The following is a 25,880-nucleotide window of genomic DNA, read 5'->3' as shown; positions in this document are numbered from 1 at the left end:
GACTTCAAATAAAGACAGTTTTATTTTTTCTTTCTAATCATATTTCGGTTTTTTATTTTATTTCAGTTTTTTTGTTTGTTTTGTCTTGTTGTAGGTCTTTCTGCACTAGCTAGGACTTGAATAGGAGTATTAAGACAGGACATCCTTGGCCTGTTCCTGCACTTAGGGGAAAAGTGTCCAGTCTCGTAACATTAAGTATGATGTTAGCTTCTTCATCAAGTCGGGAAAGTTCCCCTCTATTCCTAGTTTGCTGAGAGTTTTTATCATGAATGACTGTTGGATTCTGTCAAATGCTTTTTCTTCATTAATTGATATGATCATGTAATTTTTCTTCTTTGGCTTATTGATATGTTCGACTATATTGATTGATTTTTTTTTAATGCTGACCCAGCCTTCCATACCTGCAATAAATTCCACTTGGTTGTGGTTTGTATTTCTTTTTATACATTGTCAGATTTGATTTACCAATATTTGAGAATTTTTGCATCTATGTTATTGAGAGACATTAGTCTTTATTATTCTCATAATGTCTTTATCTAGTTTTGGTATTAGGGTAATGTTGGCCTCATGTAATGAGTTTGGAGGTGTTATTTACCAGAGGAGATTATGGAGAATTGTTATTATTTTTTCCTTAAATGTATAGTAGAATTCAACAGTGATGCCATCTGGGTTTGGTTCTTTCTATTTTGGAAGTGTTTTAATTATTGATTCAATTTTTTTTTTAACAGAAATGAGTCTATGCAGGTTATCTGTATCTCCTTGTGTGAATTTGGTAGCTGTGTCTTTTAAGGAATTTGTCAATTTCATCTATGTTACCAATTTTTCAGGAATAGAATTATTTGTAGTATTCTCTTATTATTTTTTTAATGTCATTAGGCTTAATAGTGTCAACCTGTCTTTCATTTCTGAGATTTCCAATTTGCCTCTTTTTTCTTTTTTTCTTGGTTAGATTGGAGGTTTATTAATTTTATTGATCTTTTCAAAGAAGCAACTTTGGGTTTCATTGGATTTTTGTATTTTTTTCACATTTTCAATTTAATTGATTTATTCTAATTTTTATTATTTCCTTTATTTTGCTTGGTTTAGGCTTAATTTGCCTTTTTTCTCTAGTTTACTAAGATAGAAGCTTAGGTTTTTTATTTTAAATCTTTTCTAATATATACATTTGATGCTATAAATGTCCCTCTGTGCACTGTTTTCACTGCATCGCACAAATTTTGATACATGGTATTTTCATTTTTATTTCATTTCATTTCAGATATTTTAAAATTTCTTTTGAGACTTCTTTGACTTATAGGTTATTATAGGTTGACTTATAGGTTATTTAAAACTTACAGGTTATAGGTTTGACTTATAGGTTATTTATAAGTATGTTGTTTAATTTTCAACTATTTGGGATTTTTCAGCTATCTCTTGCTTATTGATTTCTATTTAACCTCATTGTGGTCTGAGAACATATTTTGCATGATAGCTATTGTTTTAAATTTGTTAAGGTGTGTTTTGTGGCCAGGACTATGGTCTATCTAGGTGAATGGTCCATATGAGCTAGAATAGAATGATAGAATGTGTGTTTTATTTTTTTGGATGGAATATTCTACAGATGCCAGTTAGATCATGTTGATTGATAGTGCTGTGCAGGTCATCTGTATACTTACTGATTTTCTGCCTGCTCAATCGCTCAAGATAGAAGACTCCAACTATGGTTATAGATTTGTCGTATTTCTCCTTTCAGTTCTATCAGCTTTTGCTGTATGTATTTTGATACTCTTTTGTTAGATGAATATGTTTCAGATTGTGTCTTCTTTCTCTAATATGATTTGAACCTGTCTAATGGTTCTTAATTTCAGATATTGTAATTTTCAACTTTGGAATGCCCATTTTATGCAAGTATGTATGTATCTGTGTGTGTTTGTATACACATGTATCAGAGGTCCCCAAGACCATCACCAGGTTCAGTGATTTGCTAAGATGACTCAGTATGTAGTTGTACTTAGTGCTGTCACTTATTGAAGTGAAAGGATACAAAGCACAATCAGCAAAGGGAAAAGGCACATGGGGCATAGTCCAGAGGACACCAGGCGCAAGCTTCTAAGGGTCTTCTCCCAGGACACACTTAAGTCCTCTAGCAGTGAGATGTGGCAACAGATGTGAAATGTCTGCCAGGGAAGCTCAACAGACACTCAGTGTTCAGCATGTTTATCAGGGGCTAGTCACATAAGTGCTTTCTGCTTAGCATATAACAAAATTCCAAACTCCAGAAGGAATGTATGTGTGCAGCATAAACCATATTGTTTACACAAACAGTTTAGGCTCAGTGAACCATTCTTATCAAGGACTGGTGAGAACCCTCCTGAAATCCAAGTTCCCAGATGCCAGCCAAGGAACACCCTTGTAGCAGATCTTTCAGAGGATAGCAGTGTCAGGCCTGCTCTGTTAATTCTTTCTCCACAACACACATACCATATATCTGTTGAACTTCTCCCATCCTTTCATTTATTTTGTTCATATTTTCCTCTATTTTATTGAACATATTAATCATAACTCATTTTGAAGTTCTTGTTTGTTCCAATATCTGAGTGTCCTATGGGTATGCTTTTATTTTCTTTTTTTCGTTGGTCTTTGTCTCTTCATATAACATGAAATTTTTTATTGGATGCTGAACATAGTATTTAACAACACAAATATTGGTAGAGGCTCCAGAAAATGATCTCTTTTAGCGGAGAGGATTCATCCGTTTCTCTGTTGGGCAGGTAGAGTACAGGACTGGTCACTTTAATCAGTCACGGGTTGAGCTTGGTTAGGGCCTGTACTGTATTAATTTTAATCCCTCTGTTCATTTTAACAACTGAAAGTTTTACTTCCTTAGTGACAGTTAACTTTATAATATAAAAGATAATATGAAAGAACTTTTTCTTGGTAACCCCAGTCTACTTTGTGCATAATGCTAGCTCCTACAATTTCTAATTTAATAAATGTTAATGTGTATGTCTCCTTATCAGGAATAACATTTGTAGCAACTAGTTCCACCCCCTTAGTGGAAACTCAATTTGTACAAAATATTACTTTTTTCCTACATAGGATAGCATAAAAGAAGGCAATCCTATATACCAATTTTTAGTAAACTCTAAAGAGATTAGTTCTTTTAAATATTTACCACTCATAGAGTTCTGACAATTTCATATAGAAAAGGAATATACTGTTACAGGAACAAGTGTCATTCAAAGATGTGTGTGTGGACTTCACCCAGGAAGAGTGGTACCTGCTGGATCCTGCTCAGAAGATACTATACAGAGACGTGATCCTGGAAAATTACAGCCACCTTGTCTCAGTAGGTAAGAATTTTTTCTCCATGTGAATGAGTAGCATGCATTTCTTAGTTGATGAAACATAAGAACTCCCTATGGAATTTTCTGATGGAGATTCAAGGGATCAGATGACTGATCCCTTTTGGCCACTATAAAGAATGCTATGTTCTTACCTCTTTAAGGATTGGTTCATTTAGGCACCTCTTTTAGGTAGCTCCTGAAGCTATACATTTCTTCCCCATCATTTTTTCAGAGTCCCTGAAGCCAGGCTGTTCAGTCGTAGTCCTGTGTTATTTTCTTTACAGGGAATTGCATTACTAAGCCAGAGGTGATCTTCAAGATCGAGCAAGGAGAAGAACCTTGGATATTAGAGGAAAGATTCCCAAAACAGTGCCGCTCAGGTGAGTTAGTGAGTTCACAGGCAGATGGAAGCCAGAGGAAATGAGATCTTAGGGCATTGGTATGGTTTATCAACTTTGAACTATTTTTCCAAAAAAACATTTTTTAGCCCCAGACCTTTGGAAGTAATTAAGGACAGTTGGCCCACATCCCTTTGTTACCTTAATCACATTCCTCTATATGTCACTTTCACTCATAAATGCTTCCCTTTGTTCTTTGACATTTTAGAGTGATTTACCTATATCCATAATCCAAACTCATTTGGCTTCATCTGAGATAGTTTTTCTTGGTTACTTTATCTTTTAAAATTGTTCACCTTCTCTGTATTGTCTTTGGACATCTCTTGTTAGGTAGTATGTATTCATGCAATACTTCCATATATTCATTTAACAAATATATGCTGAGCACCCAATATGACCCAACTATGTTTATAGGTAATTAAAAGAATGTCCCTATTATCACAGAGTGTCTATTACAGTGAGGGACAGAAAAGCGTAGGTTTGTGTGTATATGGAGTTATACATGCTTGTATACACACACATGGTGTTGGGTGGTGATAAATACTGTAGAGAGTTAAAGCAGTGGAAAGGGGGTTGGAGAATGATGGCATGTGCTATTTGGTATGGAAGTCAAGAGAAAACCTTTTTGATGAGGTCCACAATAGACAAGTCTCTAATAAATTAAAGTGTGAGCTCTGTGGATTCTGAGTATTCCAGACAGAGGGAACATCAGATGCTGAACTTCTCAGACAGGTGTGCTCTTAGGGTGTTTGAGGAATGGCAAGGATGTCAGTGTGGCTGGAGGTGAGAAGGCCTGGGGGAGATTGGTAGGAGATGATGTCATAAGTAGCATGTATCATGGGAGACCCATTAATTTTATTTTGAGTGATGTGGGAAATCCTCAGGCTTTTTTGAGTAAACATAAATCAGATTAAGCTATAAGATTGGATTTACAATTTAAAAGGATCTCTCTGACTTCTGTGTGGTGAATATGTGGTGGGTAGATGATGCTTAGGCACGAGCAAGGAAGGAATAACAGGACACTACTATGTACTCGGGAGGAGAGAGGCTAGTGGCTAAGGCTATGTTGGAAGTGCTGAGAAATGGTGGATTTGTACATATATCTTGGAGATGAGGCCAAGAGGATTTGCTATTGGGTTGGATACAGAGTGTGAGGGAGAGAGGAGTTGAGCATGATTCCAGTGATTTGTCTCAAGCACCTGATAACTTAGGGTACCATTTACTGAGATAGAGAAAATTTGGAGGAGAGATTATAGGGGAGTTACTACAGATTTTACATTTGGACACAAGAAGCTGAGGTAACTGTTAGAATCTGAGATTGAAAAGGAGATTTCATATATATATCGTATGAAGTGCATAATGAGGCCAGACCTAGAAGTATCCATTCGAAAGGCATCAGCTTTAGGTGGTGTTAAAGGTTGGGGCTAGATGAAGACTTTTAGATTAGAGATTGGCAAACTTTTTTGTAAAAAACCAGACAGTAAATATTTTAGGCTTCCTGGGCCACACATGGTCTCAGTTGCTGCTGCTGCTCTTCCTCCTCCTCCTCTTACCTCTTCCTCTTCCTCCTCACTCCTCCCTGCTGCCTCTTCTGTTGTTTTCCCTCTAAAAACATAAAAAACATCCTTAGTTCTAGGACCACTGCCTTGCAGTCATAGTTTGCTGTCTCCTTTTCTAGAGAGTGATTGTAAATGAGAGAGGTAGTCCTGGGATGGTACCACTTTTACAAGGTGTGTAAATCTATTAAATCTCGTCATTAGAGGAGACTGAGACGAACAGTCTGAGGTACAAGAAAATTAGAGAGCCTGGTTTCCCAGGGGTCAAATAAGGAACATTCAACCATCCATTACTGCCTTAAATGGCAACCATGGGATCAGGGTATGGAACCCGTTATCCCCTATTACTAGTTTTTTCAAATACTCCTGATATTGTTTTCCTTTCCGTCTTCTTCATCTCTTCATTTTCTCACTTTTCACTGATGTCACTCAAAACCATAACTGTGTCTCTGTTCTGTCATTCCTGACTTGATCTAATTCCTAGTTGGTTTTTATTTTTTTACCTAAAGCATCCAATTTATCTTTCACTAGCCTAACAAAGTTGCTCCTTATTAATAAATGAATTTACAGTCTCCTTCCATTGACTGTCACAATGTGGTCCTGTTCTATATATCTCAGAGTCTTTCTTTCTGCTCTTTAGAGTTTATACTAAACCTCATACTATCTTATGTCTTAAATTTCACTTATAAATATTTTATCTTTTTTCTATAACTTTTACTTTTGTTTGCCTTTTCAGAAAATTGTAAATGTAAAGTGTTTAAACATTGCATGGTATATAGTAATGGCTTGTTATTATTTCACTTATTTTAAGTTAGAGATCAATTTTTTGCTGCAACTTAAATAGTCCATATTTTGTAACCCTAACCCACTAGTATCTGTATCCCAAAAACTCAGACCTGATCATATGACTGCTGCTTGGGGTTTCTATCATTGTTGAGATTTTGTTTTCCCAAAGAGAAGGCCCTTTCATATTTTTCCTGATTCTGATATTTTAATAATTACTTTGTTGAGCCAAGTTTAGAAGAGATCACTCTTTTTCATCCATTCAGAAAGCATTCTATAGTACTCTTCCTAAATGCACATTTCCTTATTTTGTCCTCATGTACAGGTTGGAAATAATTCATATGCACATTACTTTCTAAGAAGGATTAATGTGTATCCTCAATGAAGTCAGAGGAAACAGGATTTTGGTAACACCTGTCAAGAGCTAGACTGTGGTCATGACAAAGGATTTAGCATTGAGCACTGGATTTGTTTTATTTTACAGTGAATTAAACAGACAGTAACCTCTTCTAAGGCAGCAAGTGGAAGCTAAACATGGTAGGGATGTTGTAGAGTTTGTTGGCTTTTGTTCTTTTATTAATATTTTTGTGGTTTGTTATTTTAAATTAAAGTAAGTAGCATTTCCTGAAGGATGTCCAGGTCCCAAGGAGAGCCAAGGCTGGAGTGTAGCTAATTAAGTGAAATGTGTGTTGTTGGGAATGAACAGTTTATGAGCGCTCCAGCTAGAGTTGCACAGATATTTTTTAATGGATTTGTGGAATTGTGATTTGAACTCTTACTGTGAATCTAGTTTTTGTTTTGATTTGTGTTTGCCAGGATAAAAACTATTATCAGTTAGTCTTTGGAGCAGTGGGCTCAGGACTGTTCTAGATTTTTTTTTTAAACACGTAATTAACATTGTTGCATTGGGTACCAACAGTAAAGTATAGACAAGAATTTTTATGATAAAGTTTGTTGAAGGTCTCAGAACCATATAGAAAAATGTGATCATTATGGGTCTCACCAGTAAGTAAAAGCCACAGATGAGGCTAGATATGAAAGCAGAAAACCTCACTGTAAAAGATAAACCTAGATATAAAAGCAGACTTGAAAATCAGTATTGCTTTAGAAACAAAATTGTTTTGAGGAAAAGTAGACCAGCAGACTGAAGTAAAGAAACATATGACTTGATGGTTGGGATAACTTCATTAACAGCTGTGAGAAAACCAAATGAACCTGGTCGTTTAGCAGAGATGGTCTGCCCCTCCTTTATTTTGTATTTCCTGTTGGGCATTTGTGTTGCTGTGAATCACAGCTAGATAGAGTCTGGGTTAAAGCACTGTCCCTTAAAACATGAGGAAATAGGTACTTTCAGAAATTTATTTTGATGTTGCTATATCAAATGGGAAAAAGAGGAATGGCAACATGCATATTAGTGAGGATCCTACCACAGTAATCAAGCTGTGGGAAGATAAGGACAAGAAACCATAATCTGTCTCTGTCAAACTGAGTACTTCCTCTAATATGTTTCTCAGACAGTCTATTTTCCTTTAAAAAAACAAAACAAAAACAAAAAACCTCCTTTGTTGAACTCATCCAGTTCTCGGAGTTTCCTGCTCCCTACATGAACAATGCTCAGAAAATCTCCATCCCTTGCTCACCATGTCTTGGGTTCATTTCACCTTCTGTAGCCTGCTGCTCTTACAGCATTTAAAAAAATAATTATTCCTTGTGAATTAAAGGAAAAACTAGATCCTGGGCTAGCGGACAATTCTTCTGAACCTGAGGAAGTTGGTGTCTTCAGAACTTTAGTCTGGTGTTGATGTGTAGAGTAGAAGCAAGTACTCTAGTAGGAATCCCACCCAGCAATCAGTGTCTGAGGGGATTAGGACTAGACTGTCTGTCTCCACCAAACGTAGTTCATCCCCTGAAAGCCCTTGTCTACTAATCTTCAACATCACTTTATTCAGTGTTCAACGTCGCTGTTGGGCTCGCTCCATTCTTTTGAGCTTCCTGATTTCTGAATCAGCCACTCACCGGTTCCCTGCGCTTTGAATTTATTTCACCTTTTTCTGTCCAGTTTTAAAGGTTATATTAATAAAGTATTCCACTGCAGCATGTATTTATTTTCCACTCAAACCAGAAGGGTAAAGGAAATGTATACTTGGATTTAGTTTACACCAGAAAACTGAGCCTAAAACAAAAGAATTGACTGTGTAATAGGGCATTAGTATAAAAGTCCAATTCCATTATAAATGTACGAGGATTTATAAGATGTGGTTATTTTTCTCATTTCTAGAAGACTGGAAAGTTGATGACCTGATAGAGAGCAGCCAGGAAAATGAAGATGAACTTTTTTGGCAACTTGCTTTCACCAACCAAACGTTAAGTACAGATAGTGGTGACAGAGTAAGGAAAACTTTAAATCTAGGTACAGACTCTGTTCCTTCAAGAAATTTTCTGTATAAGATATGTGACACATGTGAAATGAGTTTGAAAAATATTTCAGGCTTAATTATTAATAGAAAGAACTATTCTGGAAAGAAGCCTGATGAGTTTAATGTATATGAGAAATTGCTCCTTGATATTCGGCATGAGAAAACTCCTACTGGAGGGAAATCTTATAAATATAATCAAAAAAAGAATGTCCTCAATCGTAGCCAGGATCTCACTCAGCCAATTTTTGACCCACCTTTTGAGTATAATGAAAATGGACAAGGCTGCCATGGGGAGGCAGACTTTTTCACAAACAAGAAAGCTCAGATAGGAGAGGCACACTGTAAATATAATGAATGTGGAAGAACTTTCATCCAAAGTTTAAAGCTCAATTTATCTCAGAGAACTCATTTGGAAATGGAGCCATATGAATGCAGTATTTGTGGGAAGTCCTTCTATATGGATTTAAGATTGGGGCATCAGAGAGCTCTTACAGGGGAAAATCCTTATAATGAATATGGGCAGATTTTCTGTGACAGTTCAGCTTTCATTATCCATCAGGGAAATTACACAAGAAAGATCCCCCATGAATATAAAGTAAGTCACAAAATGTGGGAAAAGTCAACCCTCTTTAGACATCAGATAGTACACATGGGGGAAAAACCTTATGAGCACAATGAAAATGGAAATACTTTCAACAAGAAGTCACATCTCACCCAACTTCGAAGAGCTCACTCAGGAGAAAAAACCTTCGAATGTGGTGAATGTGGGAAAACATTCTGGGAGAAGTCAAACCTCACTCAACATCAGAGAACACACACAGGAGAGAAACCCTATGAATGTACTGAATGTGGGAAGTCCTTTTGTCAGAAACCACATCTTACCAACCATCAGCGAACACATACAGGAGAAAAACCCTATGAATGTAAGCAATGTGGAAAAACGTTCTGTGTGAAGTCAAACCTCACTGAACATCAGAGAACACACACAGGGGAGAAACCCTATGAATGTAATGCATGTGGAAAATCCTTCTGCCACAGGTCAGCCCTAACTGTGCATCAGAGAACACACACAGGAGAGAAACCCTTTATATGTAATGAATGTGGGAAATCCTTCTGTGTGAAATCAAACCTCATTGTACATCAAAGAACTCACACAGGAGAGAAACCTTATAAATGTAACGAATGTGGGAAAACCTTCTGTGAGAAATCAGCTCTCACTAAACATCAGAGGACTCACACAGGGGAGAAACCCTATGAGTGTAATGGATGTGGGAAAACCTTTAGTCAGAGGTCAGTACTCACTAAACATCAGAGAATTCACACAAGGGTGAAAGCTCTTTCAGCATCCTGAACGTTCTGAAGCCTTTATCCACTCTTTCAAATTCGTTATACAGGTTTTTAAAATGAGATTAATGAAACTCAAAGAATGCCACAAATTATTAGAAAGTGAGGTTTTGTTGTACTTCAGATAATTAGTACTAGAATAAAACCTTATAATGTTTTGAATATGTGAAAGCTTCCAAGAAAAATTAGAACTTTCCATCAGAAAATTTATATTGAGGGGAAATTCATTTAAATAATATGGCAAAAACCTTTATCTAGAATTTATGTTGTGTAGTGCCATATTCTGGATGTGATGCCGAAATTTTATTGTAAATATAATGGATGATACTCATTTACAGTCATACTCACAGAATCTGAAGTTTAAAAAAGTTAAATGACAACAGCATTAAACATTTATGCAAAGAGTCCTTGATGTTTGCAGGCCTTATGTGAGTATGCTAATATCATAGAAATTTGAGGTATTCTTGATATGTATATTAGAGCCCAACATGCTTGTGAAGAGAAACTCTGAACCCTTAGTTAAGTAACTATTATGGTCTATATTAATATTTCCCACACTAGATACCATCAGTGTCTTTATAGGTTGACACAATTATGTACATATGTATATGTAAATATGTTTATACACACATACCAACACACAGTGGTGTACTGCAGTAAGCTTATACTGGCTTGCAAGTACTGCTGATTGTTAAATTTTCAGGAATTTTGTGAGCCAGTTGTTAAACAGAGTCATTATTTAAAAATTAAACTATATAAACTTACAGTTAAATATTTAAAAAGCAAGGGTAATAAGTATTCAACATTCATCACTTCCTAATTACTTTACAGTATTTTGCTGTTATCTTTGTTCTTTAGGTTATTTGTATTGTTGAATCTGCACGGTGAATACTGTATAATGATGTGCTACTGGATATCTCTTCCCAGCTCTACATTCAGTGCCATCATGTTGGTAGCTTGGCTTTAGTGGTAGTATTTACACCATGATAATTGGCAAACTCTACAAATCAGGGTTTTGTTTTCTCAGAGAACCTGTAGTCACATATTTACAGTAGCACATCACTGTGTATTTATGAAAATACATTTGGAAAATTTAAAGTACAAGCCACATACCCCTTTTTCCGTTTCCTGATATAAATAAATGGCTATGGCCATTATTGCTGAATGGCCTCTTCAATAAAGAAGCCAAAATATGTTTTTGTGAGGTTTTTAACTACCTCTGCATCAATCCTATTCTAAATACTACCAGAGTCTCTCTGTAGTATGGCCAGTATATGCTATTTTACAACCATATTGCTTACCTTTCTTCTGACTTTGCTGGCATATGTGAATGAGTATGGCCATTTTTACTGAGCTTCCACTTCCATAAAAGAGCCAAACAATATTTTTCTGAGGTTACTCAGCTGCCTTGGGTCAGTCAATAATGTAAATGCTATTAATAACAACGGTATTTACATAAATTTCGCAAAGGTTAACATCAGTTATGAACAGTAATGCTCACTGCATTCTACAAATAAAAAGTAGTGGTGTATAATGAAATGCCTCTGTCATATTCTTGGTGCTTCGTTGCTGTATCTATTTAGGCATGATGTGTGTAACCTGAGTTGTATGTAACAAAGGAACTATGTATTTGTATTTAATTTAATAGACTGTAATATACTGTCTCTCTCTCCTTTGTCCTACTGTTACCTTTGCTTCCTTGGAACACATTGAAAGCAGTTCCAAGAGATACTGCCCACCCAACAGCCAATCCCTTCTTCTTACTTGCTGGGCTGTTTTGTCTCTCTGTCCGTCCTTCCCCCAGATGATTTAGGGGTAAATCCACATTAGTCTAAGTTAATCATGAAGATTCTGTTCTATTGATTTTGTTGGGATGGACATGTGAGCAGTGAGATATTTGGAAAATATTCTGCAGTGCTTTGGGGAAAGATCTCAGTGATAAAATATTTTCATGACATGGGAAGAGGTTGTCTCTCTTCTGCTGGACATTTTCATGTCTGTATGTTACACTAGATTATAGTTGTGACCCTGAAGGACAATAGCCTGAAGATAACAGTACACAAGATGGGAAAAGCCTGGCTCAGAGGTGACGTCACTAAGCTGCACAACTCTTTTTGGACCTGCTCTCTACTAGGAGTTTGTATTACTGTGGCAATAGTGGCTTCTTATTTATTCTCAGGGATGTCTGTTATTTAGACCTGAAGGCAGTCCCCTGATACAGATGAATTATTTTCTAAGTGTTAATGTTCTATACAGCAATTTTAGGGAAGAATTACTTCTTTTGACAAGTTAGTATAGGATGGCTGTTAGTATCAGCCATGGTTCTGGTGAAAAACAGAATTCTGCTTCAACTAAGAAGACTTCAATGGCACACTTATTACAGTACAGTAGTTTGGGCCAAAAACAAGGGATATTGAAGCACCTAGAGACTAGTGTCACCAGGAAGCCATTACCATTCTAAGTCCTTAAGGGGAAAAGGATAGAAGCAAGTGTTACCAGAGCCCAATAAGAGCTGCTCTTATGGAGGAGGGGGCCTCTTCATAGGAGATATTGTCACTACCAAAATTTTGGCACCAAATCCCCAGAACCCTCAGATGCCACCTGCAGGTGAGCACAGGTGGGCACAGAGAATGTAGAAGGGAAGGTCTGGGTGGAGCTATTGGAGAATAAGCAGCACAGTGTTTTTTATTCCTGTAAATTCCTATATAAAGGCTCAGTGTTAGAAATAAAGTTATTCTACTAGTTGAAAGTTAAGTGTTTCTGCCTCATTGTGCTGTTACGTTGTCATAAAGTAAATTCCTTTTGGAACTGAGCACTGTGGCAGGTATGTCTCTTCTTTGGCATATGTGAAGCAGACATGTTAAATTGATTATTCATATAGCCCTACCTGGTGTTTCTTGTCATATGTGGTGTGAGGTTAGCAGCTCTCTGTTCTTCCAAATAGCCAGTCCTCTCTGCACTGTTTGATTAATTCATCCTTTTCCTTGTTGGCTTGTTATGACCAGTTGGGATAACTGGTTACCCCCCTCGAGAGCATAATAAGAGTAGGTGTTTACCTCACATATTATAATGAGTACATTTTTGTGTGGATTTTTAATTGAAATATAATATTTTGACAGTATTTCTGATTGGCAAAATTCAAATGCCCATAAAATAAGACTCCAGTGTATTATAAATTCTCTATAGGTAGATATATATGGATTAAAATACATGGCAAAAGGCCCAGGATACCTGCTGAACTAAAAGCCAATAGTTACTTCAGGGGAGGTAACTGTTGGGGTAGAGACTGAAGCATAGTCATCTGTTATACTCCAAAGAGTATTTATGCCCTCTTCTCCCAATATGGGCCCTGGTTAATCAGCACAGTCCTAGGAAACCTTAGGAAATTTCGCTACCTCCTTGGGCACCAGTCATGGCCGCCATGCTTCTCCAAGTTCCTCTTTTATTTTAAGGAATGTGATTAAAGACTGACAAGAGCAGAGCATGTCTTCACAAGGGGCTTCAAGGAATTCTGAACCCCGTCTTATTCTTTAAGGACTTGGGCTTCTTTTCGGCAGGTTAGACAACTGAGAATTTTTGGCTGTGTGTTATTGGAAGTAAGTTCAGGGTAAGATCTACTCTTTCACATAGGGATAACTACCCCTATTTTGTAGATGAGGATACTGAGCCCAGAGAGCATCAACCATTCCATCCTGTGGACTCCAGACATGCTCAAGGTGGGGCATGCAAGATATTAAGCATTACTTCTCTACCTCCTCAAGCATCTGAGGGGAACTTGCTCTCAAACAGTGGTGTCTAAGAGTAGACGTCAGTTCCTCAAGATTATGTAGTGGCTATTGCAACTTTTCTATGTTCTTCTAGTAATGTAACCTATTCTTGTGAGCATGGAGTTGGCATTTACTCCAGATGGTACCATCTATTCCTGGCTCCACGTCTGTATTCATCCAGGAATGATCCTTTGTTAAAATAGGCCAATGAGAACCCATCCTAGAATATTTTTATTGAGAAGTCATCGTGACCAGATAGTTTGTGTCCTTCTTGCTACCAGCAGCCATATCAAGAAAATATATCTGCAAGGGAGAAGATGATGGTGACAAATGTTATAAAAATAAAATGGGAAAAGTTGTCAGAAAGATGGTTTGATTTTACGTAGTGCGGAGAGGGAAAGACCTCATTGGGGAGGCCAAAGTGGAGGGAAAGAGGCACTTGGATAGCTGGAGGAAGTTGTGTGTATGTGTGTGTAATACATACACATGTGTAACCTGCTTTTTTTTTTTTTTTTTTAAATTGGGCCCATTTTCTGTCTTGAACTTGACCTCCCCTTGCTTGGTATGAGCTATCATCATGCCTATGGTTGGCAGGGAAAGGTGGAGCCGTAGCCTCTGGGAGGGTTTAATTCATGGGTATCCTAGATGTCCTCAGCCACTACCCCTGTTTATTGCCCCCAGTTGGAGACTGCAGCTGTAGTTGCCCTGAACCTACCCCTTTATCTGTGTTTTTCTGGGGAAGGCTTATCCTGTTGAATCCCTGTTATTTTCACTTAATCTTCTGCCACCCCAACACCATTTATTAAATAGGCCCATTTCTCTTCACTTTTTAAAAAACACTACTGATATCATATACTGAATTCTTAACGACAATCTTAGGACTTCACATGTTTTTTCCCCCGACTCAAAACTAAAATATTTAGATTGTTATAGCCATTAAAGACACATCTTCAGATAAGCGTTAGTCTTTATTTTCACTTCATTTTGTATTCAGGAAAATGATTTGTACCTCTTATTACTCAAATCTTTTAAACTATTGTTCAGTAAAGTTCGTTTCCTTCATATAGACTCTGCATATTTTTTATTTATGTCTAGATATTTTTTTCTTTGAACTTGTATACCTCTTGACTATATTATCATCATGGACAGAAGGGGGACACTTTATATTCTTAAAATATATTTACCAATAAAGATTTTCACTATATATTTAATGAAAAGACAGTCACACAGCATTATACCCTTTGTAAAAAAGTCAGAGTTGGTGCTTAAAGTTAACTTTGAGAGCAGGGGTCTTCTTTTGGATTGTATTTCTTTTTTGGATTTTCTTCCATTTTTGTTTAATAATTGTGTAATTTTTCGAATCTAACATATTTTGCAACCCAGGAGAAACCCTGATGATCATGGATATGACACTTTTTAATGGTTGGCCTCTGTTTTCAGCTTTATTTAAATGTTTTACATATATCCATAATTGAAATGGATATATTTGTGGTATATATTTGTGGTAGTTTTATATTAGTATAGAGTCAGGGTGTGATTATAGTCCATTTTTAAACTATGTCTTTGGGATTGTAAAAGAGCAATACCTCCAGAGAGAAGAGATTATTTTGGGGAGCACTAAAGGAGGGACCATTGAGGCTAATGGATGCTGAATTCAGAAATGTGACATATTGGGCCTCTGATGACACTGGGGAAGGAAGGTGCAGCCGTTTGCTCAGCACATGTGCAGTTCACTGTCTCCAGCCTCCTAAGGCTCCAGCCTTTGTCTTCTGGAGACTTGGTTCAGGACAGAGAATGGGAAAGGAATTTTGTGCACTTTTGGGTTCTGTGGAATTTGGCAGAGAGAAAAGGAGATTAGCTTACAGTGGGTAGGATCCAAAATTTCTCCAAATGCCTCTGAATTGGGCCCATTAATGTTTTAATTCGTGGCCATAATATTTTTGTGCCTGCCTTGGACTTACCTTCAGATAAAGGCCTTTGAGGATAGGCTATGCTCTAGGGTCTGTGTTTTAGAGTGAAGGGGAGGGTGCAGAGGAGAGAGGATGAGGACTGGAATTGAGCAGGGGATCAGCTGTGGTTGCATGTGTTACTTTCTTTGAGGAAAGCTCCCTATGTCGGTGGCCAGATGTGTGCAGTAAAATGTATACGTCTCGATTACAGAAGATCTTTCTGAAGCTGTGTATGCCAGGGCGTGAGGTCCATGAGTGTGATTGAGGAGGCTTGTTAAAGGCTGTCCAGTTAAGAGCTGGGGCTGTGGGGTGTTAGTGGTCTGTAGTAAAGCACACGGTTCAAGAGCATGGACATTGGAGTTAGTCTGCATACACGTCCATATTCTATTACTTAATACATTTGTGAGTCTAGATAGGCAGTTTAACCACTGAAAACCTTAGTTTATCCCTGTCTAAAATGTGAATGATGGTGGTACCTACTTTATAGAGTTGTAGGACTTGAATAAGATAAGCAAGTAAATTCTAAATATATTCATTCAATCAATAGATATGAGTCAGTTTCACAGTTGATGAGTTATTTGAAAATCAAACAGAAAAAACTCTGTGGAGAGTTACATCACCAAGACGGCGAAGTAGGAGACCCCAGCCTTCCCCAACAAAGGTCAACAATTAGACAGTTATCCAGGAAAAACACAGCTCTGGGAGAGCTCAGGAATCCACTTAACAAACTTCAGCAACAGAGTAGAACAAAAAACCTGAGAAGAACTACTCAAAAAGGGAAGGAAGAGCCGCTTCATTTTGCCTGCATCGTCCCACCCCGCTGGCCTGCGCTGCTCAATGCCAGACGGACCAACCCAGCTAGGAAGAGCTCTCACTGGAAAAGGAGGAGCAGGCGAGCATCCAGCCTCCCCAGCCTGTCAGGGCACCAGAGGAAGGACCCACTTCAGTTTCACTCCACCCAGAGACCGGCACAGGTGAGATGTATAGAGGTAGCTAGGAACACGGAAGAAGAACAGAGGCTACCAGTATCACCCACACAGCAGTAGCAACCACGGTTCCCAGTGACCTGTTCTGCAGAGGATCTCAGCAGCTTTCCCACTGAAGAAACCAATAGGCAGCACAGCCACAGACTCCCTGCAGGTTTCACCAGGTTTTGCCCAACAGGTATTTGCATTTACAGACACCAGCTGCCTGAGTCCGCCTCTAGGCCCTTCTGCCCCACCCCCGGTCACCAGAGCCTGGGATCCACAGTGGCAGCTAGTCAAGGCCTCCACAGCTGCAGGAGTGCAAGGCACCAGCCTAGCCCTCACAGCTAACCCCCACCACCATATGCACCCTTGGGGTTACCTCCTCCAGCTGTGCATTTGCATGCTGCCAGCCTGACTCTTGTCACCAACTTCCATTGCCATGTGCACACCTGGTGTGCTGTCCCGTGGCCATGGAAGTGCATGTTGTCAGCCAAGGTCCCCATAAATGCTGGTGGGCCTGGATTCAGCCGTATCTCAAGTCACTGGCCTGCACCACTGGGCTCACAGGCAGCTAGGCCCACTGCCAGCTGTGCACCTGCACTTCCCTGGCCTGAACTTTGTCACTAACATCCACTGCTGTGTGCCTGTGGCAATACCTTACAGCCACAGGAGTGCACGGCAACAGGGCCCCATTAACTGCATCGGGGCCCAGACTCGGCCCTCTCTCGCCACTGGTCTGCACCACTGGGCTCACCTGCAGCTACCCCTGCAGCTGTGCACCTGCACGCTCCTGGCCTGACTCCCTTCATTGGCCTCACTGCCATGCAAGTGCCTGTGGAGACACGCTGCAGCCCCAGGAGTGCACACCAACAGCCAGGGGCCCCACGGCAGCCAGTGTGCCCACAGTTGGCCGAGGTCCTTGTTGCTGGCCCTGGTCCTCACCACTCTGTGTCTGCAACCAACCCCTGCCACTTCACAGCAACTGTGGCCAGCCCCGGAGCTGAGTGTATGCATGCCACTGGCTCTGGCCACCACTGCTGCCTGCCCTGATCCTTAGCTGCTGGACCTGGAGGTGCTGCTGAGAGCCCTATCAGTCCTTGCAGCCACTGGGGACCCCCACAGCACTCACCAAGGGCCACATAGTTGCCAATGCCCTGACCCCAGTGGCCTGAGCCAGTGAGACATCACACCTCCCCTCCACCAAGCCAGAGCTGCCACCCACTCTAGCACTTGGCACCCTGCACCAGTAAACCTGCATCACAGAACATTCTGGCATGTCCCCACTCACAGGTGATAGTCTTTCCTTACTAAAGTCAGTCCATAACGTCTGCAAGAGGTGACTGCTTGTTCATATGTACAAACACCTATGCAAGGATACAGGGATCAGGAAAAATTAGGGAAATACGACAATACCAAAGGAACACAGTAAACTTACAGTAACCGACCCCAAACAAATAGAGATTCATGAATTGCTTGATTATTCAAAATAATTGTTCTAAATATGCTCAGAGAGCTATAAGAGAACACAGATTAAGAATTTAATGAAATCAGGAAAATAGTACAAAAACAAATTGAGAAGTTCAATGAAGAGAAAACATTAAAAAAAACCACAACAAGATTTTAGTTGAACAACACAATGACTGAAGAATTGAATAGCTTCACTAGCAGACTGGACTTTAAAGAAGAAAGAATAAGTGAACCCCCCCAAAAGAAAAAAGATCACTTGTAACTTATCCAGTCAGAGGAGAAAAAAAAAGTGAAGAAAGACTATGGGACTAATGGGACACCATTAAGTGAAACAATGTATACATCACTGGAGACCCAGGAGAAGAGGGAGAAAGAGACAGAAAGCTTATTTAAAGAAATAATGGGACTTCCCTGGTGGCACAGCGGTTAAGAATCTACCTGCCAATGCAGGCGACACGGGTTTGATCCCTGGTCCGGGAAGATCCCACATGCTGCGGAGCAACGAAGCCCATGCGCCACAACTACTGAGCTGTGCTCTAGAGCCTGCTAGCCACAACTACTGAAGCCCACGCGCCTAGAGCCTGTGCTCTGCAGCAAGAGAAGCCACCGCAATGAGAAAACCACGTACCGCAATGAAGAGTAGCCCCCGCTCGCCGTGACTAGAGAAAACCCACGTGCAGCAACGAAGACCCCATGCAGCCAAATATAAATAAATAAATACATTTATTTATTTTTTTATTTATTTAAAAAAAGAAATAATGGCTGGAAACTTCCCAAACCAAGAGAGAGAATGTGGACAGCCAGGTACATGAAGCTAATAGATCACCCAATAATTTCAATCCAAAATAATCTTTTCCAAGACACATTATAATAAAACTGCCAAAAATCAAAGCCAAAGAGATAATTTAAAAAGCAACAAAAGAAAAAAATTTTCTCTCATACAAGGAAACCATCGTAAAGCTATCAGTGGATCTTTCAACAGAAACCTTGCAGGCCAGGACTGAGTAGGATGATACACTTGAAGCGCTGGGGAAAAAAAACTGCCAATCAGGAATACTTTACCCAGCAAAACTGTCCTTCAGAAATGAAGGCACGATACTCTCCCAAACAAAAGCTGAGGGAATTCATTACCACTAGAAGGAGTTATTCAAGTACAAACAAAAGGTGCTAATTACTAACATGAAAATATACAACACACTGGTAAATATAAGTATTCTAAATCAGACTTAGAATACTCTAACACTATAATATGGTGGTGTGTTAAACATTTAACTCTAGTATAAAGCTTAAAGGACAACAGCATTAAAAATAGCTATAATAGTAAATGGATATACAGTACAAAAGTGTAAATTGACAACAACATAAAATGGGACGAATAAAGAAGTATAGCTTTTTGTATGCGATCGAAGTTAAGTTGTTTTTAGCTTAAAATAAACTGTCATGTCAATAAAATGTTTCAAGTAAGCCTCATGGTAACCACAAAACAGAAACCTATAGTAGATACATTCAAGATAAAGAAAAGGGAATCAAAGTATATTTTATGCAAAAGAATGAAATTGGACTGTGTATATGCAAAAGAATGAAACTAGACCCCTATCTTACATCACTCACAAAAATAAGAATGGATTAAAGTCTTAAACATAAGACCTGAAACTGTAAAACTCCCAGGTGAATGCATAGAGAAAGAGCTCCTTGGCACTGGCAATGATTCTTTGGATAAGACACCTGAAGCACAAGAAATAAAAGCAAAAATCAACAAGTAGGACTGCATCAAGCTAAAAAGCTTCTGCACAACCAAAGAAACAAAATGAACCAGCAAACTATGGAATGGGGGGAAATATTTGCAAATCATATATCTGGTAAGGGGTTCATATCCAAAATATATTAGGAACTCACACAACACAATGGCCAAAAAACAAAACAAAACAAAAAAACCCCCAAACAATTTGATTTTAAAATGGGCAGAGGAACTGAATAGACATTTCTCCAAAAAAGACATACAAATGATGTCAAAAAGGTGCTCAGCATCACTAATCATCAGGGAAAATCAAGTCAAAAAGACAATGGCATATCACCTCACACTTGTTAGAATGAATCTTATCAAAAAGACAGTTAACAAATGATGCTGGTGAGGATGTGGAGAAACGGGTAGTCTGGTGCACTGCTGGTAGGAATATAAATTGGTAAGGCTACTAGGGAAAACAGTACAGAGATTCCTCAAAGTGTTAAAAATAGAACTACCATATGATCTAGCAACCCCACTCATATATCCAGAGGAAATGAAATCACTATCTCAAAGAGATACCTGCAGTCCCATGTTCGTTGCAGCATTATTCACAATAGCCAAAATACACAAACAACCTAGGTGTCCACTGACAGATGAATAAAGAGAAAATATAGAAATTATATATATATATATATATATATATATATATATATATATATATATATATATATATATGTATGTATATATCTATATACACACACACAATGAAGTATTATTCAACCATTAAAAAAGAAGAAAATCCTGCTATTGAAACAACACTGATAGACCTTGAGGGCATTAGGTTAAGTGAAATAAGTCGACAGTGAAGGACAAATACTGTATGTTCTCACCTATATGTGGAATCTTAAAAACTCACAGAAACAGTGTAGAATGGTGGTTGCCAGGGGCTGAAAGGTGGGGAAAATGGGGAGATGTTGGGCAAAGGGTACAAACTCATTCATAAGATGAGTAAGTTCCATGAATCTAGGGAAGAGCATGGGGACTATATAGTCAACAGTATTGTACTCTATAATTGAAATTTGCTATGAGAGCATAGCTTCATTGTTTTCACCATAACAACAAAATGATAATTAATGTTAAGTGAAGAATGTGTTAACTAACCTTACTGTGGTATACATTTTGTAATATACAAGTGTATCAAATCATCACATTGTACACCTTAATCTTACACAATGTTATATGTCAATTATATCTCAATAAAACTCGGAAAAACCTCTGTCTTCTTATAGAGCTTATTTTCTAATGGGGACAACAAAAGTACAAACAGGTACTTATGACTCACTCCACAGATCCACTCCCACATGAAGCAAGCAAAACTGATGAAAATTATTTTTTTTAAAAAAGTAAAGTCTCTGGAAATTGTCCTAAAGGCATATGGCAAAAAAGAAACATTCAAGAAAATCTACTTAAAACTCATTAAGAACAGCAAGAGTTTGTCATATTTGAACCTCAACTAGCTCCCCTGCCCCCCAGCTCAGTGTGACAGTAACTCCAGTCATGTGCAGCCAAAAGAACAGCTGTCTTGCCTCCCAGCTCCCAGTCACATGCAATGGCATCTATCTGGGAGGGGCAGGCTCCCAGTGTTTCCTGTATTTCTCCAGCAACCTCTTTTAGAGGCTGCATTGTAGGCGAGTGCCATTTAAAGAGAAGTCAAGAGCTCCTATTCCTCCAGACCCCACTCCTGTTTCAGGTGTACCATGCTGAGAATACTGAGGCCCCAATCACCGTCATTTTGACTAAGTAGGGTAGAGGTTCCAGGCCAAAAGGGAAAATGAGAAGACCACAGGCTACTATGCCCATACAGCACTATGCTCCTAAAATACCGGTGTCACAGACAAGAATGCCGCTGTGTCCACTCCTATATCTGGGGCATGGCTCAGAGATTTTTGCCAAGGGGGAAAGGCAGGTCATAGAATCAAGAGGTCCAAAGCTCTCGCCAAGGAACTGACTTTATTTAAAAGAGTGTACAGGATGGTTAAGCCTAAAGGCACTCAAAAATCAGTGAAGGTATGGTGAAAAGCAATTAAAAAGAGGCTGGTAGTTTCATGAGAGATCTAGGCTAAACCACAGAACAGGTAGTTTACTAGAGAGAAGCAAGGAAAAGACGAATAAGAGTCTACCTGAGATCAAAATGAGCCCCAAATACCTCAGAAACTTTTCACAGAAAGGCTTGGGTAGTAAATTGCAGTTAACTTAAGTCAATTTTAGTTATTAGCATAGTAGTGGTTACCCATTCCCCACTTCCTAGTCCTGTGGCAGTCAGCTATTCACATGTTCCTGGAACACCTTGCATGCAGCTTGCAGGAGCCAGGGTGGACATTAAGAACCCTGTCCTCTAATTATCAGGGATTTGTGCTCTGTTTGCTCACTGCTGCTTCTGATTGTGGAGAGGCAGACACAGAGGCAGGCAGCCATTGTGGCACCCCCCATACCACTGCTGTAAGCCACTCCCCCTCTGAATAAAGTGACTTCTTAGGATTTAAAGGGCTGGCACTCTTTTCTCCTTCATTTTTCTCTTTTTCACTCTTTGGGAGTCATACATTTAAAGACAAGGACATTCAAAAGCAACCACAAATACAGGAAAATTTAGAAAGTACCACACATGCCCAAGGAGAGGTGCAGGCTCAGAAAAGACTTGAGAAGACCTTAAGTTTTCACCTCAGACTGATCCCAGCCCAAAGACATCCTATAACAATTAAACAAACAAATAACACACTTAAAAGCCAGGGAAGGGAGAAAATCTGATCTTCAGAGACACGACGTTGTACGATTCAAATGTCCAGGTTTCAAGAAAAAAACCAAAAAACAAGAAAAAAACCACGAGGCATACAAAGAAAGAGGTAAAAAGAATTTAAAGAAAATGTCTCTGAGAAACACCAGATGGTGGGCGTAGTAAATAAAGACTTTAAAACTGTCTGAAACATGCTCTAAGACCTAAAAGATGATATGGACAAAGTCAAGAAAACAATGTATAAACAAAATTGAAATACCAGTAAAGAGGTTAAAAGAGCAAAAAGGAAAAAATTCTGGTGCTGAAAAGTACAATAACTGAAATGAAAAATGTACTAGAAGAAGTCAAAGACAGGTTTGACCAAGCAGAAGAAAAAATAGTAATTGAAGATAGGTACACTGAAATTAGAGAGTCTGGGAGCAAAAATAAAAAATATTGAAGAGGACTTCCCTGGTGGCGCAGTGGTTAAGAATCCGCCTGCCAATGCAGGGGACACGGGTTTGATCCCTGGTCCGGGAAGACCCCACCTGCCGTGGAGCAACTAAGCCCCTGTGCCACAACTACTGAGCCTGTGCTCTAGAGCCCATGAGACACAACTACTGAGCCCACGAGCCACAACTACTGAGCCTGCACGCCTAGAGCCTGTGCTCCGCAACAAGAGAAGCCACTGCAATGAGAAACTCACGCACTGCAATGAAGAGTAGCTCCTGTTCGCCCGCAACTAGAGAAAGCCCGCATGCAGCAACAAAGACCCAACGCTGCCAAAAAAAAAAAAAAAAAAAAAACAGAAATATGCCCCCACCTTAAACCAACTAGATGTAACAGATGTATACAGAAGACTCTACCAAACAACAGGAGAATATACATTCTTTTAAAGTGCACAGGGGGCATTCTCTAGGATAGATGATGTTAGTCCACGAGTTAACTCTCAATAGATTAAAAAAGATAGATGTCATATGAAGTATCTTCTCTGACAACACCAGGATGAAGTTAGAAATCAGTAACAGAAGAAAAGCTAGAAAATACACAAATTTGTGGAAATCACAAGACACACTGTTAAAAAACCAATGGGTCAAAGAACAAATCACAAGGGATATTAGAAAATACTTAGAGACAAATGAAAGCAAAAACAGTATACTAAAACATATGTGATACTGTGAAAGCAGTACAAAGCGGGACATTAATGCCTATCAATGATTACATCTAAAAATAAAAAGGAGCTCAAAACAACCAAAACAGAATAATAAATGTTAGAGCAGAGAAAACTAAATAGAGAATAGAAAAACAGCAGAAAAAAATCAACAAGCCCAAGAATTGGTTCTTTGAAACGATGAATGAAATTGACAGAACTTAAATTTGCTTGACTAAGGAAAAAAAGAGAAGGCTCAAATTACTAAAATCAGAAATGAAAGTGGGCTGGGGCTTCCCTGGTGGTCCAGTGGTTAAGATTCCACACTTCCACTGCAGGGGGCACGGGTTCAATCCCTGGTCAGGGAACTAAGATCCCACGTGGCACACCACATGGCAAAAAACAAACAAAAAACCCCACGAAAGTGGGGACATTACTACTCATTCTACAGAAATAAAAATAATTAAAAGAAAGTACTATGAGCAATTTATTCTGACAAATTGCATAACATAGATGAAACAGATTCCTAGAAACACAAGACCTACCAAGATTGACTTGTGAAGAAATAGAAAATCTGAGGGAAGGAGATAAAGACGACAGAGTAGGAGGATGCTGAGCCCACCTCCCCTCATGAACACATCAAAACTACAACTACATATAGAGCGACTCTTGCTCAAATCGACCGGGGGACTAGCAGAACAGCTCTTCTACAACTAAGGTTGTAATGAAAGATCCGCAGAGTCTGGTAGGAAGGGAGAAGGCACAACCTGGTTGGGACCCACACCCCTAGTGGGCGACACAGAAGAGGAGTGGGATATCACAGGCTCGGGGATCTTCCCTGAGGAGTGAGGGGTTTAAGCTACACATTAGGCACCTCAGACCTGGCGTCTGACACCAGAAAAGATGAGCCTCCTTAGCTGGTTTGAGGAGTGTGCACAGAGTCGTGCTTACTCCTGGTCACAGCACAGAGGCAGTAGATTGAAAACTGCCTGGGGCTCTGGCAGGCTTGCCAGGACCACCCCAGGGCACCTCCCAGCCCATACCAGGCTCTTGCTCCAGCCACTCTTGCTCTGGTGCTGCTTCCCAGCCTAAGGTGGAGGCTACTGTTGCCAATGACAGTGTGCACACATGGAGGGAACAGAGCTGGCTCACACCATGAATGTTTCTTTATCAATAGTAGACAAAAAAATCAGCAAGGACATAGAAGAACTGCATAACACCATCAACAAACTAGATACGATTTACAGAACACTAAACTCAACAATTGAATAAACATTTTTCCAAGTCTGCACAGACTATTCACCAATATAAAACAAATATTACATTTAAAAGAACTTAAGTCACACAAAGTATGTTCTCAGACCATTATGGAATTAAACCAGAAGTTAATGATAAAAAGATAACAGGTAAGTCTCCAAGCACTTGGAAATTAAACAAATACTTCTTAATAATCCACAGCTCAAAGAGAACAATCAAAAGAAATCAGAAAATATTTTGAGTAGAACAAAAATGAAAATATAACATGGCAACATTTGTGGTATATAGGTAACAGAGCACTTAGGAGGAATTTTACAGCAGTAAATATTCATATTAGAAAATAAAGTTTGCATCTTAAACTAGAAAAAGAACAACAAAATAAAATCTAAGCATGTAGAAAAAAGAAAATAAAGATAAGAGCAGAGGGCTTCCCTGGTGGCACAGTGGTTAAGAATCTGCCTGCCGATTGGGATTGACATGTATACAGTGATGTGTATAAAATTGATGACTGATTAAAAAAAAAAAAAAAGAAATCGTTTGGGAATGTCCTTTAGGCACCTCAAAAGCAGCATATCCAAAATAAACCACTTCCTGCCATAAAAAAAAGAAAAAAAAAATCTGCCTGCCAATGCAGGGGACATGGGTTCGAGCCCTGGTCCGGGAAGATCCCACATGCCACGGAGCAACTAAGCCCGTGCGCCACAGCTACTGAGCTACTGAGCCTGCAAGCCACAACTACTGAGCCCCTGTGCCACAACTACTGAAGTGCGTGCCTAGAGTCCGTGCTCCACAACATGAGAAGCCACCGCAATGAGAAGCCTGCGCACCACAAGGAAGAGTAGTCCCCACTTACCACAACCAGAGAAAAGCCTGCACACAGCAATGAAGACCCAACACAGCCAAAAATAAAATAAATAAAATAAAATAAACAAATTTAAAAAAAAGATAAAAGCAGAAATCAATGAAATTAAAAGCAGAGAATCCATAACTTAGGAACAAAAG

General features: G+C 39.1%; 1 protein-coding gene across 6 annotated transcripts in view; it reads left to right on the top strand.

Annotated features, from left to right (window-relative positions):
* The window catches only part of ZNF248 (zinc finger protein 248), a 57,195-nt gene that overhangs the window by 7,135 nt on the left and 24,180 nt on the right, over nucleotides 1-25,880 (top strand). For 4 of the 6 annotated variants that reach the window (XM_068547540.1, XM_068547536.1, XM_068547537.1 and 1 more), the window contains 3 exons: nucleotides 3,206-3,332; nucleotides 3,611-3,706; nucleotides 8,342-14,138. In XM_068547540.1, coding sequence (XP_068403641.1) covers nucleotides 3,206-3,332; nucleotides 3,611-3,706; nucleotides 8,342-9,831 — 1,713 coding nt within the window. In that variant the 3' untranslated portion in view covers nucleotides 9,832-14,138. Of the gene's footprint in view, nucleotides 1-3,205; nucleotides 3,333-3,610; nucleotides 3,707-8,341; nucleotides 14,140-19,311; nucleotides 19,321-25,880 lie in introns of those variants that run through there. The other 2 variants (XM_068547542.1, XM_068547541.1) reach the window with 2 other exon arrangements.

Source organism: Eschrichtius robustus, chromosome 7, assembly GCF_028021215.1.
Source record: "Eschrichtius robustus isolate mEscRob2 chromosome 7, mEscRob2.pri, whole genome shotgun sequence".
In the NCBI taxonomy this organism is placed as follows: domain Eukaryota; kingdom Metazoa; phylum Chordata; class Mammalia; order Artiodactyla; family Eschrichtiidae; genus Eschrichtius; species Eschrichtius robustus.
Note: the sequence above shows the minus strand (reverse complement) of the source record. Positions and strands in the feature narration are given on the sequence as shown.